Consider the following 19,377-nt stretch of genomic DNA (forward strand, 5'->3'; position numbering starts at 1 on the left):
CACCCACCCTTCCTTCCTCCCAACTAACCTCCATCCTGCCACCTGCCAACAAACGGATTTCTTCCTCGGGAATGTGAAGAACACCTCTTCACCACCCAACAGGAAACTACGTCTCATACACCAAAATAGAGGACATCCCACCCCATAGCTTCTTCTGGGGCCAAAATATTATCCTCGTCTCCTGTGTCTTCCCAGGCGCCAACTCCCAGTGCCATGACTTCCAAAAGGCTCTCTGAGACGTGCTCCAAATTGCTCACATATTTCTTATATTACTAAGGCCAGAATTGGCCTAAAACCTCGAGTGGGGAACGCTGTCCCGCCCTGGGGAGGACACGACTGGGGTGCAGGGTTCTGGTTTGCCCATGTTCAGCTCCCCTTAAGCTGGTGGCCCTAGAGCCATGAAGAAGTCACCGAGGACAGGGAAGAATGAAGAGAGACCATGGGCTCCCCCGTTCTCGCTAACAGGCAGCTGAGTCTCTCACAACCTGCTACACACGAGGAGGGACCCTGAGACCCTCTAAAGAAGAGATGAAAGAAAATGGAGTTTCTTGCCCTGGCACTGGTTGAACACCGAAGGGTAGATGGCCCGTCCTCACCCCACGGACCCCACCCTGCTCAGCCCCAGGCACAGTAACCACCCCCTCCCAGCTTTCTAACCATTTGCCTCCTCCCTTTAAAGGCCTCTCTTTGCTTGGTCCCCCAGGGAGCGTTCTTATTACTATGGAAACAGTGATGTCAGGTGGCCGGGTGAGGCTGCAGGTCCCTCCCACCACCTCCTAAGTAGGTACCCTGCCTGCCTACGTCACCACTCAGAAATTTATAGCCCAGCGCCGGGTATTTATAAGGTGGCTCTGGTGTGACCACAGATTCAGTGCAGGGCTGGCAGCTATTTATAGTCAGAGAATATACACTTATTACACACACACATACACACACACACACCCCGTATTCTGGGCCACGTGTTATATAACTGCCATTATGCAATAACACCCATTATATAATAATTATGCGCTAATGGGGATATAATCTGCAGGCATAATAAGGACACACTCCTCAAAGGCCGCACTCAGTCAGCCTCCTGCAGGCCGCCTCCAGGGATCTCCTGATCTCTTGCATTTACTCCGCCCACTCCAGAAGAGTCACCAGGTGTCACCCTACTCCGGCTGTCATCTGCAGCTTCCCCTAGACCAGCTGACCCAGCCACAAAGCTCTCTCCAGATTTCCTTCTCCCAGTCTTATCCGTCCCCTGGCCTGGAGGGAACACTCTTCTCTCTGCCATAGTTTTAAGCCCAACGCAAAGAATTATGATGAGGTAAATCCTGGAAGGCTGAGGCACACTTCAGCCCCCCCCATTTTAAAAAAATATTTTATTTATTTATTTGAGGGAGAGCGCGAGAGAGCGAAAGAGAGAGAGAGAGAGAACAAGCCGGCAGGGGTGGGGAGAGCAGAGGGAGAAGCAGACTCCCCGCCGAGCGGGGAGCCTGACCCAGGACTCAGTCCCTGGACTCCAGGATCATGACCGGAGCAGAAGGCAGATGCCTAACTGACTGAGCCACCCAGGCGCCCCCACCCCCGTTTTAAGAAAGGAAAAAAGCAGTAGCCGCCTATGACCCTGGAAGGAGCCTGTAGGGTCTAGAAAAGCCTCTGGGATGCCAGGCTAGTTGACGAAGAGTCTACCCCATGCAGAGGTTCACTCTGGCCCTCCAGGAAAGAGCTGGGAAGCTGGCTCCAGAGAGGAGAGGCTGGGGCCAAGCAGGGCACAGCCAAGCAGGCCACTTCTCAACAGCCCCTCTTTCCCTCAGTGCCCCTGCCACACCCCCACTCCCATGGTGGCTGAGCCTTTGGCGGGGGTCTCAGCACAGGCTGGGGCTCAGGCCCTGACTTCCAGCATCCGGGTTACACAGCCGATAGAAATGCACATCACTCCCCCCCACAGGATCTTGGCTGCTCAGACACTAACGCACATTCTGCTGGTCACCCAGCTCCCAGAAAGGACAAGCAGAAACTGTCACCTAGGGGGAAAAGAGGTCAGGGACCTTGGCTCCACACCTAGGGTGACGGGAGACCCGGGTAGAATGGGCCAGGAGTAGGAAAAATCAAGACCGCAGTGGTACTCCATGGACCCAATTCAATTAGCCCAAACATACCACTGGCTCTTAAAATAGTTATCTCCATATTTAAGTTATTTGATCTACGAATTGATAAAAAAAAAAATTAGAAGAGCCTACACAGATCAGGGAAGTGAGTTTCCCTCTGGCGCAGGAGGGTTGTTTGGGGAGCTTGTCTGTCTCTTTCATTTCTCTATTGTTTGAATTTTTTTTTTAGAAAGAGTGTGTTTTACTACCGCAATAAAAAAAAAAAAAATTGAATGCATCATTTAAAAAGAGTAGCGCAGAGGCTCAGGTGATACTTCTGGTCTCTGCGTCCCACGTTGCAGAAACAAATGCCTGCTGTTCCTCGGGGTCTGGGATGGCCCTGACAGTGTCACCAGCTGGTCATAAAGGCCTGCGTCTGCTGGATAGCAGACCCCCTGCTCTAGTCCCCAGATCAGCACCCCCAGGACACAGACCAGGACGCAAGATACTAGGAGGAACATTCCGTAGGACACTCCTAGATGGGCTCCTGATTCTTACAAGCAAGAGGAGCCCCCAGGCTGCTTGAGCCCAGTCTTCTGCTGCCCAGGAAGGGAAAATGGCATGCCACATGCAGAGCAGAGGGGGCTCAGAGGTTCTGTTGCCACGAGACTGAGAGGAGAGGCACGAAGTAAATGCGGGCAAAGTTCTGAATCCCTCTGTTTCTTCCAGGCCAGAGGCTCTCTCTGCTGGGGCGATTCTCTCCCCAAGGAACTGTCTGGAGCTATTTTGGTTGTCACACCTGGGGTGGGGTGCTGCAACCGACCTCCAGCAGGTGGAGGCCAGAGATGATGTTAACCACCGCACAGGGCACAGGACCGTGTCCGCGACAGAACGGTCTGGCCGGAAAGCCAGCAGTGTCGTGGTTGGGAGGCTTGGCTCTACGGGAGCTGTTGGTGGTGGCTGAGAGGGTATGTCCCCGTCTCACTAGCCCCAGAAACAGGAACATGTCTAGAGTGCGCTAGCCTCTCCCTACAAGCCCACCTCTCCACATGCTGGGAGAGTGTTTATGCACACAGACCTAAAGTTTTCAAACTTTAAGGAAGAGCTAAGGCGAGAGTTTACGCGAGGGAGCATCAAAGACAATGTAGGGAAGATTACTGCAAAGGTCCAGCAATCATCTGGTTAATTAGGATAATTACATTCATTTTTATTTCAAACATTGATTCCAAGCAGACTCCCAGGAAAAGGGCGTGACAGAGCAAGGATCAGGGATCCCAAGATCCAGCCGAGCTGCCTGGCCCCAGGCCTGGACTTTCTGCCCACTCTACCTCCCCTGCCCCACACTCCAGGGAGGGGTGCCAAGAAGCCAAGCGGGCCACTGCAGGGTGAAGACATCCAGTGGACTCAACCCGACCCATATCATGCTGCCTCTCAGGTCGGAGGCAGGAGGCCAGCTGGTGGGGAGGCCAGTGTCAAGGACAGGCCAGGTGCCCGATCACTGTCTCCACCCCACGTGCTCAGCAGCTGGGGGAGCCCTTGAGCCGAGCCACAGGCTAGACTCCAGCCCCACGGTCTCAGCTCCTAGAGAGCAAGGGAGACCATGGGGACCCACACAGCTTTCTCCTGTGAGACTCTGCCAAGGCCAGCAATCCCCATGAAGTTCAAGGAGCAGTAAAGTCCACAGGTGGAAGTGCTCAGTGACCCGGATCCTGGGGTCCTTCTGCCAGCAACTCATCGCGTGATCTGAGTGCCGCGACACCTCTGTACTTGGGTTCCCGTCTCCGTACGGGCCCAGGGATAATAATTCCTGCCCTGCCTATATCACTCAACCATTGTGAGAAGGGACTCAGCTTCTGGCGGCTGAAAAGGCTCAGCCAGCTGACAAAAATGAGCTAATTCCTCACTGTCTTTCAAGGTGTGGTTCAGACAGGTCATCTTCCAGAAGACTCCCAGGCCCCCCGGATCTGATTCACTGATCCCCCCCGCACACAGAGACTGCTGTGTGTCACCTGAGCACAAACACATTCAGCCAGGAGCACAGATTTAAAACTAGAGTCGGTGTGAGAATCTGGGTGGTTAACACACACAGACAGGACTCAGCATGGTGCCGTAGTCAGAACTGGGCCTTTGAGGGAAAAAAACGGAATTAAGGCAGGGAAGGGAGAGCAGGGGTGTGCCCCTTCCTCCATTGGACAGGGAACAAGAAGTTGTTGGGAGCCTGAACGAATGGATGCCCCTTAAGTTACTGGATGTCCCCCAGATAACAGCGAACAATGGTCCTGACCTGGGGCAGCCGCATGCCAGGCCATCATTAAGACATCAAAAGTGAAGACAAGAGCCAGAACACCCCCCCTACACACACACACACACACACACACACACCAACAGACGGGCCACAGTGGCTGGTGGGGGGGCACGTCACTTGGGAGACAAGCCCACAAAGAGCAACCCCAGAATATTTTTTTAATCCCCAAAGGGCCAGAAAATCAGTTAGTAGATATCCCTCCGACAGAGTAAAAAACACAGGCACCCAGGAGGTGAGGCCGGTCCAGCCAAACCTCCCTGCGCAGAGCAGCCCCTCCGCCCCGCGGGGACCCTCTTCTAATGCCAGCAACCCCTCGGCTCAAACATGCTTAAAATGGCGACGGCGGCCTGTGGGGCCGGCGTTTGTCGTGCTGTTTTCCACGGTGCCCTTGGTGCCAAGAAAAACCTATCATCAGAAATGCCATCAGCTATATTTATCTATCTCTCAGCCCCCCAGCCTCCTCCTCCCGTCTGCCAAGCAGGCCCCGCGGAGCCCCCTCACCCAGTGGGCACGCTTCCCCGTTGCTGACGCCCGTGACCACCTGCCCAAGCCTCACGCTCCAGCGTTCCCTTCCCGAGCCGTGGCACTGAGGCCTCCACACAGACACAGCAACCGACGGGCCGCCCCTCTCCTTACCGCATGCTGGGACGCACCCACATGAGCTACAAGCAGGCACCCCGACGGGCACCGGTCCTGGTGTCTCTAGCCCCAAGCCACCGGCGAGGGCAGCCCTCTGTCTCCTTTCGGCCTCAGCTCCCTGTCCTCAAAGTCCTCCAGGAGCCGGGGGGGCCGTGTCCTCTGGGAGGGGCACCATGGCTGCAGCGTCTCACAAACCAGCCATGGTGGAGAGACAAGAGGTACGGGGTGGGGTCTGGAGCGGGGCCGTGAGAGAGCCAGCCTGGAAGGACCGGGGCTGTCTCAGGCCAGCAGGCTACAGGACGCCAGGCTGCTGCGTAGACCTGTCACCCCTCCGCTTCACTCCCTGACGGAGAGCAGGGAGACCCAGCCTGTATTCGAGGACACTTAGACTCTCCAAGGAATGTGCATGCTAGAAGGATCCCCATTCCCTCCCCATCCGAGGGAGAAACGGCATAATCTGGGACACTAAAGGGAAAACGGCAAAGTCAAGGTTCAGGACTACTCAAACCCTACAGCTATGCCAAGGCCTCTACTAGGGACACGCGGGACGTACGGGGCCAATACAGGACTGTCCCTGGGTGCCAGGCATGTCAGACCTTTCCCTACCCAAGCGGCGGGCTCTAACCTGACCCTTCCCACCCTGGGGCCTAGCACTGGATGTCTGAAGGTGAACCAACGACCATATCCTAAACCCCCACACCTCCTCCTCTCCCTTCGTGGGGGCAGCCCCCACTTCCCTCGTCAGCCCTCTCCCCAGAAGACCGCCCATCGCCTCCAAGCCCCCAACTCAGGAAGGCGTTCCAGGGAATGGACCCCTCTGAGAATGAAGCAACCCAAATAAAAATTTTAAAACCCAGAAGCTCTTTCTCTCCAGCCCCCTCCCCCTCCACTGGCAAATGAAAACAAACAAGAAATCAAAGAGGCCTTTTGTGCGAGCACCGCGCTGACACGGCTGGGGCCTTTGAAAGGACTTCTGAATCGGACACTGAAGGATAAAATAACTGAAGCGTGGCAGCTCCTGAGACAGGGGTGGGGGGTGGGACCGATGGGGCAAAGAGAGAAAGGGGTGGGGAGGGAGCCACCCTCTCTTCCTTGGGCAGAAAAGGGGATGCTCAGCTGGGCCCTACTCTGCGCAGCTGCTGCAGGACACCAGAACAGAGGGGGACCGTGGCGCTGCCCTCCGCCCCTCTGGCCCACCCTTCCCGGGCGCCCCAGGTCTCTGCAACACTAGGAAGTGGCAGAGATGAGCCCTGCCTCCCTCTTCACGGCCCCTGGTGAAGCCTTCGCGGGTCTTCCCTCCCCTCCAGCATGGATCACTGCACATTCACGCCTACGGGACAGCGCCTTCTAGAAGTCATCATGAGGCCCTCACGCAAAACCTGCCAGCTGCAAGCAGGAGACTCTCGTTCTTAGAAGGGCCTCGCTCACAGTAGGTTCACCAAGTGCGGATTTCATGAAAAAAGGAAATTCGACCACCCTGTGGCAGTGCCAAAAAGTAAACTGAATCCTCAGGAAGTAAGTCCTTCTGGGTGTCTGAAGCCCAGCCCTCCTGCTGCAGAGCGGCCCTGTTTCCTCTGGGTAGTGGAGTACATTTGGTCACCATGCTCAGGCATCTGGGTCCCCTCCGGCTTATTCACAGCCCAAGCTCTGCCGGTTCAAGCTCAGACAAGGGTGAGTCTTTCTTTTCCCTTGAGCTACAGCTTCCAACTGAGCCAGCAGAGTGAGCACTCCACCAAGAGCTCTGTGCATCATGGCCAGTGCGGACCCCTGACCAGCGGGGCAGACAGGCTGTGGACAAAAGGGGACAGGAGCCGATAGTCAAGGGAGTCCTAGAATGAGACCAAGCCAAAGGACTGGGTCTAGGTCTTTCTGGTCTCCTCTTTGGGGTCACACCCCCTCTTGAGGCTAGCCTGACCCCCTATCACTCTTCCATCCCACCGAGCAAGACATCAGCATCCCCGGTCACATTAACAGAGCACAGGGGGCTTGGGTCAGCTTCACAAGTGTGCAACCCGGACAGTCACACGTGCCCCATGCTTGGTTTTAATGCTATCACTGTTGTCACACTGCTGTCCCTAAGCGTTTTGAACTAGGAGCCCCACACTTACATTTTGCACTGGGCCCCACAAATCACGGAGCTGGAAGGCCGGGCAAATCCTGTGGCTACCATGGGATCTGATCGTGCCCGGAGTTTGTGTGCTCTGTACCAAATGCTCCAGTTTAAGAGGGCCTCCAGGAAGTGGTAACCAAAATGGCAAGGGCTCGAGGAGCTGGGTCCAGTGCGGGCGGTGGGAGGGACTGGCAACGTCTGGCCTGGAGAGAGAACAGCTTCCTGGGGAGAACGGTGGAAAGGAACCGAGAGTGGGCTTCGGCGTCTAAGAGCCTGCCACGTTACAGAAAACTTGGCTCTCACCTTCCGCCGTCCCTTACCAGAAACAAGGCTGGCAGGTGAAGGTGACAGGGAGGCAGTCTTGGGCTCACGAAGTCCTAACAGCAGTGACGGGGCCGCCGTGAGCCATGGCCTGCTCTGTGCCCCGTGCCCGTCTCGGCACGTGTTAGCTGCTTTCATCCCTTTCACCAGTCTCTGGGTTGGACCAACAGAAGAATTTTACAACCGAACTTGACCTTTGCACGACACCAACGTCTCCTCCAGGGTGTTCTAAAGGGGACCTTACGTTGGGTTAAAAGATGACTCGCAAATCTTGCAAATCTTAGGAATCTGGTTCCCAGACCCTGCAGTCTCCGCTAGCCCTGGCACCAGATGGTGCTGCCTCAACGACGCAGACCAGTGGCATTTCTGGGCCTTGAAAAAGGAGGCCGTGGGTGAGGTGGCACAGGGGCCACGCCAGGGGTCGGTCCCCCGGGGAGCGCGGTGGGTGCTCCTCGGGCCCCTCCCACGCATGGACCCCAGAGCCTCCAGATGGGCCGAACGTCCAGCAAAGACTTAGGGGCGTTGCTGGCATCGGCTGCATCTTGGCAGGGCTAACCTGGCCAAATGATGCCCTCTCCCACCAGGGAAGGACCCAGATGAGCAGTCCTCCGTCGCACCTGGAAACCAGTGCTCGCGGCAAAGCCCTGAGCTCTGACGCAGAGAGCAAAAACCAGGGGACTCCTACACCTGAAGAGGGTGACAACGCACTCGGAAAGGTTCACTTAGACAATTCGTTAGGTGCTAATCTATGTTCCGTGACAGGTTCGCTCCAGCCGTCCCAGGACCTGCAGGTGAGGACCTTTCAGAGCACTGCACCAACAGCCGAAGGGAGCGCCAGCTGCAGAGTCCAGACAGAGAAACCCTACAGGACAAATGACCCAGGCCCTTCAATAGCAACGACCCAAAAACTGCCAGAAAAGAAACCAAGATGGAAGAGGAGGACCACCTAGAGGTTAGGAGTCTTGAAAGACCTATCAACCCACTGCACTGCCTGCACCTGATTTTTTGTTTGTTTTTAGAGCTCTAGGCCTAACATGGGGCTTGGACTCACGACCCTGAGATCAAGAGTCGTGTGCTCTGTCGACTGAGCCCGCCAGGCGCCCCTGCGAGCCCCTGATCCTGACCCAGACAAACAAACAGAATTAGGAGATGATTAGGAAAATGTGAGCACTGACTAGCCTGACCATACTAAAGAAACTGTTGATTATTTTTAGGTGTGACAGGGAAATCGCAGTTATGCTCTTCACAATTCCTTATCTTTGGAGATGTGCACAGATATATTTACAGCTGAACAGCTACAACGTGGGGCACCTGGGTGGCTCAGTCGTTAAGCATCTGCCTTCAGCTCAGGTCACGATCCCAGCGTCCTGGGATCGAGCCCCCACATAGGGCTCCCCGCTCCGAGGGAAGCCAACTTCTCTCTCTCCTGCTTCCCCTGCCTGTATTCCCACTCTCACTTTCTCTCCCTCTGCCAAATAAATAAATAAAATCTTAAAAAAAAAAAAGGAAAGAAAGAAAAGCTACAATGCTTGGATTTTCTTCTAAACAACACAGCGTGGGTGGGCAGTGGGGGTATGGATGAGTCGAGACTGGCCATAAGTTGGCAAACTACTGGCCCTGGTGAAGGGGGTTCCGTCTACATGTGAAATTCTCCACGGTGAAAAGGCAGAGATAAAGGAAAGGGCCACCACCCGAATATCTGGACTCCACGGGCCTGCACTACCGGCCTGTCGGAGGAATCTGACAGCAAGAAGCTGCCATTTCCATTCAGTAAAGCATTTTATCACTTTCAGATTTTTTTTTTTTAATTTTTAAGCAATCTCTCCACCCAACGTGGGGCTTGAACTCACAACCCGAGACCGAAAGGCACATGCTCTACCGACAGAGCCAGCCAGGTGCCCCAGTTTTTTTCTATTTCCTAAGGCCGAAGCCTAGATCAGGGCAGGTCTGAAGATACCAGTCCACCCTCAGGGCCCTGTGGAGGGTTTGTAAGGAACTGAGCCCACTACCAGCCCAGCCCCGCCATCCTTCCCCACACAAGCAAGGGCCTCCAGGACCCACGCTTCTGGCCTATCTGCGACCGCCCGCCTTAGGGCCACCTCTTTGGATGGCAGAACATCACCAGGGATACACCTCTCTTCCCCATGACAGTGCTCTCTGACCCTGCTCTTCCTCAACATCCCCTCCTAAACGGGACAGACACATGGCGAGATTCCTTCCCAGCAGGAAGGCTAGCCCTCATGGAGGCCGGAACAGACTCTGGGTGGTGTTTGGGACCCCGCACACTGGGAGTGCAGCTCCCGACATCACACAGCCCTGTCCTTGATCTCTTCCCCAACCACGGCTCCTCTTAAAGCTTCATGTGGGCAAAACAAGAGCACCAAGGGCCACGGATGACGACGGCACCTGCAGGTGAAGCGGCGCTCCCTAGCTTAGGACCGTGTCATACGCTTGCCATCAAACCGGGCACCACCGGCGCAGCCCAGACCGGGTCCTTCGGCCCAGTTTTAAGGAAAGAAAGGTACTTCCTTTAGAATCCACAGCAACTGTTGTCTGAGCCCTTGCCACCCCAGACTGCCTTCCCAGGTTCCGGTGGGAGGAAGAAGTGGGGCGGGCTGCTGAGGGCATCGGAGCGCAGGGCATGGAGAGGGCTATGCTGTCCCATCGCTGCTGTGCGGGGATTTAGTCAGAAGAAGACATCTTCTAGCAAACTGGGGTGGCCTGGGAGGAAATCCATGCCTGCTCCTCGCATCCTCGAGACCATCTACCCCGGGCCCACTGTGGCCCGTGCTCCAACGACTCACCCCTGCTCCTGCAGTGAGGCACGTTTGAATTAAAGCCATTCCGGCAAGAAATCCTACCTTCGTTGAAATTATCTGGAGTCCAGAGAGCCGGAGTAGGGATGAATTATTTAAAAATGTCCTCAGTTCTCCACTCAGCTTTTGTCAAGGAACTGGACCTCAGCCGGGACAGAAATGGCTGTGGCCACATTCGATGGGGCATGAATTCTCTCATATTCCTGGGCAAATGATCTCATTAGGGCTGGTGGGGGGCGGGCGGGGATGCCTCCCTTCTCCCGACACCTGCCTGGTTAGTCCAGGAGCCAGCAGGCTGGCCACAAACCGTCTCCTTCATCACACACACTTCATCCTAACTCAGCCCCATGCTGGCAGCAGTCAAGAATCTGGCCTACAATGAAAGAGGAAAGGGAAACAGCTCAGCTACAGGGATCCAGCTAGAGAGCAGGGCAGGGGGAAGCCAGAGAAAGAAGAGTTCTGATTTCCATCTTAGAGGCCCCAGTGCTGAAGTCAGAAGGTACCGAATCCCCTCTAGAAGGTCTGCCTGGCAGACACAAACTCAAGGCTCCAGGCTCCCCCGAAGCTACAGCACCACCAGGCACACACCCTCCCCACTCGGACTTGCTGTGTAGACAGAGAATGAGAGGATAACTTTTCAAATCTTTCTTCAGTTTCTTTCCCAGAAGGAAAAAAGGGCGAAGAGAGGAGAGGACGGGCGGTTGGGCATTCTTCACGAGGGGTCACGAGAGTCACACAGGGCCAGGTGCAGGCCTAGAAAGATCCATGGAGGGGGCAATGGCTTCCGGCCAGGTCAAAGGTGAGGGGGTTTGTTCGCTGCTTCCAAACAACCACCAAAGCCACTTCTCATGAGAGAGAATGTGAACGAGCAGGCACAGAGGCCTCCGGCGCCGCCTCTTCTTCCCCAGAGTTGTCCAGCATAGAAACCCTCATCGCTCATTCTAGTCCAGGTTACCTTCCTGACGCAGTGCTAAAAGCTCCCCAAAATTTCATGTCTGGATTAAGTCATACCGCTCCTCCCAACTTCCCAAACAGGCAAGTGAGTGACCACAGCAGAAAAGTGAGTTGCTTTTCTTTTTTATGAATGAACAGGAAGGAAGACACACACACACACACACACACACACTCACTCACTCACTCACACACTCACACACTCTTGCGGGGAAAGAACATTCACCAGAGTTGAAGTTAAGCCACATTCTGTTACATTTGCATAAAGAGAGAAAGAAGGGAAACAAGGGGGAAAAAAATACCGGAATGGTGGAAAGGAAAAACACACACACACACACACACACACACACACAGAGAAAAAGGTTTGGTAGCCCTCTCATTACAAGTTGGTTGGGCATAATGTAAACACACTTCTGCCTTGCTTAATCACAGAGTGCCGCCCGTTTAGGTTTCAAAGGCGGCAGTAAATTGGGCGTAGCTGAGTGGAGGCTAAAAATTAACCAGCCATCTCTGTTTCAATTTGTAAGAAAACAAAAGCGGAAAGAAATTATAAAAAGGGAAAGCGTGGGGGGGGCGGTGAAGGAACAGAGGAAGAGAACGGCACCATCCCGACCCAAAATGCTGGGTAAAACTGGAAAAGCAAAGAGGAGAACTGGAACTACTCGGGACACAAAAGGAAAAGGAAAATTTGCAGAGTTTTTGGACTGTTTGTTTCTCGAAGACCACCGCTGCCCCTCCCTGCCATGCCTGCGCCTGGGAGAGCCTCTGTGCTTCCCAGCAGAGGGGTGGGGGCCTTGGGGTCTCCCCACTGGAGCCAGACTGCGGAAGGGAGAGCGCAAGGAATCCCCTGCTCCTTTTCACTTTCTGCGAAGTCCAAGGACTTTCCTACTCTTCGGCAGCCAAAACCCAGCCATACCAGCTCCCGCCTGGGCATCTGGGCCCCAGAATCTGCCCGCCTCTGCCCTCTCTCCTCTTTTCTATTCATTCTGGCTCCTAACCGGGGGTTTTACACGCCCCTCTCTCCACCGAACTGCTGCCCACCCCGCTTGTGCCAAATCCCGCTTTTCCCCAGGACTTAGGAGGAAGCCGCAGGAAAGCCAGCACCTGGCTCCCGATACTTCTTCTGACTCATTTTAAATCTCTGCAACGAGTGATTTTTTTTGTGTGTGTGTGGTAATGTTCATCACCAACTCTCACCATCGCGGATAATTCTGGGGCAGCCTGGCCCCGGTCCTAAGACCTGCAGCGTCTTTTGGGTAAGACGAGTCCTCCAAAGCGGGAGACGCAGGGCAATCCGGTAGGTAGGGTGGCGAGGGAGCGAAGGAGGAAGAACCGGGAGGGTGGAGGGAAACAGAAGAAGGAAAAGGGGGCCTCCCGCACGGGCTTCGGCCCCAGGCAGGACAGGCGCGCTAGTTAGGCCCAGGGCATGGGTCCTTTGGAAAGAAGAGGCACCATACACAAAACGAATGCCGGCAAGTACACTCAAACGGGGAAGGGGGTTGAGAGTGACCTACCTGGAGTGTGGACAAAGTAAGCCAGATAAAGATCCAGTTCTTTGATTGTGACTCCAATGTGATGTGGCTGGACGCAGAGGCCGGGGTTCGAGCACTGGGGCGACTTGTAGAGCCGCTCCCCATCAGTACTTTCCAGGGGGATCCCCTTAAACAAAATCACCATGACCAGGTCCAGCCGCCACACCTTGTCGGCCTGGCGCAGGCAGTCAATCCGCCGGATCTTGCCCTTCTGGTCGGGGTTGGAGAGCACGCAGCAGGGGGGCTTCTTGCCGGTGATGGTCAGCACAAAGTCCTCTCGGAACTCGGGCCGGATGTCTTTGCGCAGCTTGGCCAGCAGCCGGGATGCCCACTTCTGCTTGATCTCGGGCTTCTCGCCCAGCAGCTCGTCCTTCACCGCCCGCTCCTCGTCCTTCGACATCCGCTTCTCGTGCTTCTTGAAGTACTTGCGCTTCCGCGCCTGCAGGTTGAACCAGGTGTAGGAGAAGGCGCGGACGTGAGGCAGCAGCGCCTCGATGAACGGGTGGAACTCATCCTGCAGGCGGCAAGCCGGGAGCATGCGGGGCGAGGGAGGACGGGAGGAGGGGAAGACGGGGTGAGGGGGAAAGAGAAAAGCAGAGAAGGAGCGTTAGCAGGGGGGCACGAGAAAAATCGCCGCCTCCTCCTCCGCCGCCCCCCCCTCCCACGACAATGTTCTGTCGTGATTGTTCTACGAAAGTGTGGTCTGGAGCCGCCACCAGCCTGGCCGGCCGCTCGCTCCCATGTCAGCCTCGGCAGCCAGACAGAGGCACCCCGCGCCTGAGCACACACCTATTCTCTCTCTCTCCCCCTCACTCACTCACACACACGCGCGCACAGACAACGTTGCCGTCCACACACACACGCTGCTGGTATCCCCGCCAGGCTCTGTCGCGCCCATGACATCTCCATGTTCTGTCGCTGCCGCAAACTCCTGTCAGCTCGCCCCGACGCCGGGTCCCGGCTGCCCCGACTCCCGCGGACGCGCAGGCGAGGCGTGCGGGGGCCGCCTCGTGTCCCGACACCGGTCGGCTTTTGGCCACCCCCAAAAAGAGAGAACATGACATCCAGGAGCCGGGCGAGGAACCGGATTTGGCTTTCCCCTCCCCGAGCTGTTTGCATTCTCTTTTCTCTTGCTCCAATTGGAACATCCACCCCAGCATTTTTTTTTTTTAATCAGATCTAAATCCTAAATATGTGATTTCAGCTTTGTTACCGACACCGATACTAATGTTAATCACAGTCATAAGGAACAAAACACTTCTTGTTAGCACAAATAAGGTGGTTGCCTCGGCCACATTAGGGTTAAAAGCTACGTGGGGCGTCCTGCAGCCCCTTCCCCACTGACCCCTTCACCCTCTTTCCCACTCAGTCAGGTGACAGAGGGCTGGGCTCCCGCTTTTTGTTTTTGTTTTTGTTTTTTTTTTCTTTTTGCTTGTTTGCTTGTTTGAAGTTTAAATAATAATTGATTTCTGTTTACAAAAATAAAACTGGAAAAAATTAAATAATTACCATTGATCTGAAGCACCCGGCAAAGCCCAACGCCCGATTCTGAGCTTCTGGACTCAACAGAGTTGTGAGTTGGGGGCGGGTGGGGGGAGGGGGGAGGGGGAGGAGCAGGGGAGGAAGGTAAATGTTTTAAAGGGGGTTATTATTGGTGTTCTGGGGAATAGGGGCCGGGCTTGGGTGGATTCTCAAACCCTTCCCCCTCCTCCCCCCTCCACGCTCCATTGCACAGAAGGGGGAAATTAATATTTTTTTGAAAAGGAGCAAAAAGAAAGAAAGGTCAGGGATAGCAAGCAGAGAGAGGGAGCGAGCCGGTTGCCACACACGCCAGGTAAACAAAAGCCAACAAAAAAAAATGTTCAATTTCGCCTCCTGTGCATCCTCTTTCAGTTTAAAAAAGGGAGAGAGAGAGAGAGAGAGAAGGAAAATATGCAAAATTTAAAAATCAAAACCTACCTCCCAATCACCAACCCCAACACACAGCACACCCCACCCCACCCCCCACCCCACCCCACCCCCCACCCCCGTGCAAAACAAAACAAAAACAAAAACCAGGAGGGGGAAAGCAGCAGCTGAAGAAAAAGGCTTTCGGCTTTGGCAGCGGCACAGGGGTGTAAACTTCGCGCTGCCTCCCTCCGCCTCTGAGCCTGATCGCAGGCAAAGGGGGAGCTCGCAGATTCCCGGGGAAGAGGACGAGTTCGGACCGGCCGCAGACCGTCGCTGGCAGACGCGTGCAAAAAGAGAGGGAGTAAGGGAGGGAGGGAGGAAAGAAGAGAGAGAGGGAGAGATCGAGGGAGGACGTGGATGGGATGGTGGGGTGTGTGTGTGTGTGTGTGAGAGAGAGAGAGAGAGAGAGAGTGTGTGTGTGTGTGTGTGTGTGTGTGTGTGCTGGTTGGGTTTGGGATTTTTTTTTTTTTTTTTTTTTTGCTTTTCTCTCTCAAACTCCCTCTCTCTCCCCTTTCATGCTCAATCCCCATCCATTTGCCTGTGCCAAAGCCAGTAAAAAGGGGGGGGGGAGGAAGAGAGAGAGAGAGAGAGAGAAGGATCCACCTATTTGGCAGTGAGACATCCTCGAGCAGCCAATGGCTGTGTCCAAGGGGAGGAGGGAACCAGGCGAGCCGGGAGGGTGGGGAGAGCCCCCGGCAGTTGGAGACCAAAAACAATTTGCCCAATCGACAAGTTCATGTCTAATGAACAAGCAAAGTCCAGCAGTTATGAATTTTTCATTCCAAGCTCCCACTCGGGTCCATTGGGCAGCAGCAGCCAGCAAATCTGGGGAGGGGGGTAGGGCTGGGGGGACTAGGATTGAGGAAGACACGGATTTTTTTTTCCTCTTTTTTTTTTTTTTTTTTTTTTAAAGCCAGAAAAAGAAATAAATAAAGGCCTGGCTCGGGCGGGCGCCCCAGAAGGCCTTGGGGAGAGCAGCTGCGCCTTCTCTGTGTTTTGGTTTCAGTCTCTTTCTCTCAGGCCCTCACACTCTCTTTCTGGTTCTATTTCTTTTTTTATTTATGGAGCGCACAGGGGCGAGTGGAAGTTTTCCTCCCTGGCCATACACGCGAGCCTGCGGTGCTATGAATAGAAAGAGAAGAAAAAGAGCTCGGAAAGTGTCCATGCCAGCAGCACTTCCAGGGCAGGGACCTGGCGCCCAGGGTGCGGCCACCCCTTCCTCCCCGGGCCCGGCTGCCGCTGGCAGGAGAACTCCCAGACCAGACGCCCCCCCCCCCCGCCCACCCCCAGGCCCCCAGCGAGCTCGACCGCCTCCCTCAGCCCACACCCAGCCACGCACGCTCCATTAGCAGTGACGAGGGATGCCAACGCAATGCAGCTCGGCTCGAGAAACTGCAACAGTTTATTAAAATAGCCTCCTGTCACAGCACTCCGCTGACAAGCACTACATGCAGCCACAAACACAACAGCCAATCCCAGGGAGAAGTGACAAAGGCAGGAAGACGGACACTACTTCCGAACAGTGACTGAGTCTTGCGCGAGGCCTCCCCCCAAGCCCCAGCCACTCCATTCTTGGCTTTCTCCAGCTTCACCCTCTCCACTTGATCCGTGTTTAGTGTTTCTTGGTTGGGGGAGAGGCAACACTCACCTACCCCCCCACCAATTCAATTCCGAAGAAAGGGCCCAAATCCCTACGGAGGAGCAGGGTGCACCAGCGTGCAAAGAAACCCATACGTAAGGGAGAAAGCGAAGAAGGAAACAGCAAAACGGAAAGGAAAGGGCTCTAGCTGGAAAAGCGGGACAACTTTGGGGAAACCGAGTCATGGGGAAGGGGCCTCGCTCCCAGCCAGGTGGGAGGGTGAGCCCGGGAGAGGGAGGCCTGGGGTGAGTGCCATCTCCATGGGGTTCTCTCTGCCAGGGGCTACAGAGCAGCCTGCTTCGGGCCTTGCAGAAGCTGTAAGGAGGAGACAGTTATTAAAAGAAGGGCAGAGACCTCGAACAGTCAGGGAGAGGCTGATCCCGCTGGAGCTGTCTCTACAGCTGCCCTCTCCCCAGGCGAGGCTCAGCCCTCAGCTGGCATGGGGAGGGGGAAGAAAGGTCACTGCTCACTCCTGCCCCTTCCTTCCCCATCTGAAACCCTGTGCTCCGTGGCCTTTATGCTGGCAGAAAGGTTCCCGGAAGAACACCTGGGGTGTGAAGCAGCCCTGGGCTGGTGCTGAGCCCTGACAAAGGGAAAGACACCGGCCAGCACCTGGGACCCCGGTCTGGGCTCCAGGTCCTGAGCTGAGTGGTCTGAAGTGAGCTCACAGCTGACACCAAGAGAAACAGAGGTGAGCCAGCAGAAGGCAGGTGTCATTGCGGACAGGCCTCTTAGAGTAGCGTTCAATAATTAACATCATGTTAATAACCAGCTTCAGTCCAATTAGCCAAAGATGTTAACTGAGTGACATAAGATACCAAACCCGGCCTCTCCACCTTGAGAGAAGCACTCTTTACTTTCTAGGGTGGAAATGAAATGGTAAAAACCAGAAGTGAGTTTATATTCAGCACATGGGTGTTTTTCTGGCATTCTGATTTATACTAAATATTAGACACCGAACAGAAAATGGCCAACATGGGCCTCCTGGAGGATTCTGGCATATTCCGTCTCATAGACCACGGAGCCGGCTGGAAGAGATGCGCTCAGCATGGGTTGATTCCGAGACCCGTGGTACAACTGGGTGAGTGGTGGGGAGAGGGCGGATGGGAGGGTCCATGCAGAAGTTAAGGAAACCAGACGAGATCCTCGATTCACTCTGGGATGGAGGGAAGGGTCAAAGGTCGGGGGAGTGGCGGAGAGATTGGACAGAGAAGCGACCCAGGAGGGCCAGTGGAGTTTCTCAATAGAGCCTCAGGGATCTACACAGAGCACAGTGCGCCCCCTCAAATGCTCCCTGAACAGGAGGAGCAACAGGCCCTTCCAGGAGAGTAACACGGAAGGAGAACAATCGTCAATTGTCCTTCTCCTGCCAGTTGTCGTAACCTTGAAGGTGGGCTGAGTGGATTCCCAGGGAGCACTCTCCGCTCACCCTGTTCCCACAGGGGCCACTGTCTGGCGTGTGTGGGGGAGTTTTCTGGAAGAGAGGCCTGAGGCCAGGGTATTCCTAAGGCTTGGGAGGGAGGGGAGAAGGTCTCTCTCTCTTCTGTGGGCACAAACAGAGACGACTCACTCAGGTTCCATTAGAAACACTTGGTGTGCCCCTACCGCTGCAGCCTCCTCCTCCAGGCCACTGGTGGTGGCTCTAGGCCCTGGACACGCCCCTCAGGAGCCCCAGACAAAAGGGGACTGTCCCCCTTTTGTTAAGAGAGCGGAGGCTCTGTTGGAAGATTACCTGTCCCAGACCCAGCCTCCTTCCCTTCTCCCCTCCCGCCTGGGTTGAGGGCTCAGAGGCTCTGCACCCTGCACACGGACAAGAGCCAAGACAAAAACCTTCAGACAATTCAAGGCTTCTCCAAGGGCTGTCACCCACAAGTGCAAGGGTTCGGGGGATGGAGGAAGCAAGGGGACAGGCAGGCCTCTGAGAAGGAGAGGAGAGGAGGGAAGAGAATGAGAGAAAAAAACCAGGGGGAGGGAGAGGGAACCAGTGATACTGGTGAGAGCAGGGAGCAAAAATGAAAACTAAATACAAGGGGGGAAAATAAAGTAAAAGCAGACAATTTGAGGGGAAAGGTATTTTCTTCACTTAAAAGAAAAATCAAGAAGCCAGAGAGAAGACTTTTAAAATTAACATGGGGTTTTTAGTTTGGGGAAAGGAATTTTTCTCCTTTTGGGAGAGAAAGGCCTCTCTTACTGTCAAGTATATAGAATATGATTTTTTTTTAAAGCAACAGTTTTCACTGAAACACTTCAGAAATACTCATGGCAGTTTCAGCCATCACTAGCAATAATGTGCCTCCAAAAGAAAAAAAAACTGATCAGACCACAGAAAAAGAGGAAAAGAGCGAGTGAGCGAGAGAGAGAGAAAGAGGAAGAGAAAGAGAAGAAAGCCAAACCTGGAGAGAAAAAGCCAAGTTGGGCCCAAAACTGCAAAGAAAGAAAGGCAAAGATGGAAGGAGAGAAGACAGGACCAAAAAGGAAAAAGAAAAGAAAATTAAGAAAAGGAAAGGAAAGAGAAAAGAAAAAAAAAGAAGAGAAAAAAAAAAAGAAAACAAGGAACAAGGACAAAAGCCAAGGGCTCTGGGTCAGGGGCAAAAAAGAAAAACTAGCTAAGGAAAATGACTGCTTCTATCACAAGAAAGTAAAATGTGTGGTTTTCCAAAACTCCACAAAGCAAATGAAGTCTTGTGGATTATTTAAGGGAAAATAGGAAAATTCATAGAGAACTTCACTCCGTATTCAAAAGTCTTCAAGGAAACAAAATAATTTTCCCAGCTTGAGACAGGTTTTAAAAGCGACCATACCTGCCAACAGCGAAATGTCCAGAAACACAAGTTATATCTTTAAAGACAGGGCCACTGTTCCTTATGTTTACAAAAATCCTATTTGTCCACAAACTACTTGCTTTGAGACCCAAATTTATTCTCTCAGATGACCCTGGACACATGCTATACATAAAAAAATATATATATTTACGTATGTATAGCCATGCTAATTTGGATAACTATACACAGTGAGTGCAAGTAAAACCTTCCTAGGACC

At 54.2% G+C, this 19,377-nt stretch overlaps 1 protein-coding gene across 5 annotated transcripts in view; it reads right to left on the minus strand.

The window, feature by feature from the left end:
• The window catches only part of NFIX (nuclear factor I X), a 95,447-nt gene that overhangs the window by 54,311 nt on the left and 21,759 nt on the right, over positions 1-19,377 (minus strand). For 3 of the 5 annotated variants that reach the window (XM_044254082.1, XM_044254087.1, XM_044254085.1), the window contains one exon: positions 12,732-13,263. In XM_044254082.1, coding sequence (XP_044110017.1) covers positions 12,732-13,263 — 532 coding nt within the window. Of the gene's footprint in view, positions 1-12,731; positions 13,303-14,258; positions 14,741-19,377 lie in introns of those variants that run through there. The other 2 variants (XM_044254083.1, XM_044254086.1) reach the window with 2 other exon arrangements.

This window comes from Neovison vison, chromosome 6 (assembly GCF_020171115.1).
Source record: "Neovison vison isolate M4711 chromosome 6, ASM_NN_V1, whole genome shotgun sequence".
Lineage (NCBI taxonomy): Eukaryota > Metazoa > Chordata > Mammalia > Carnivora > Mustelidae > Neogale > Neogale vison.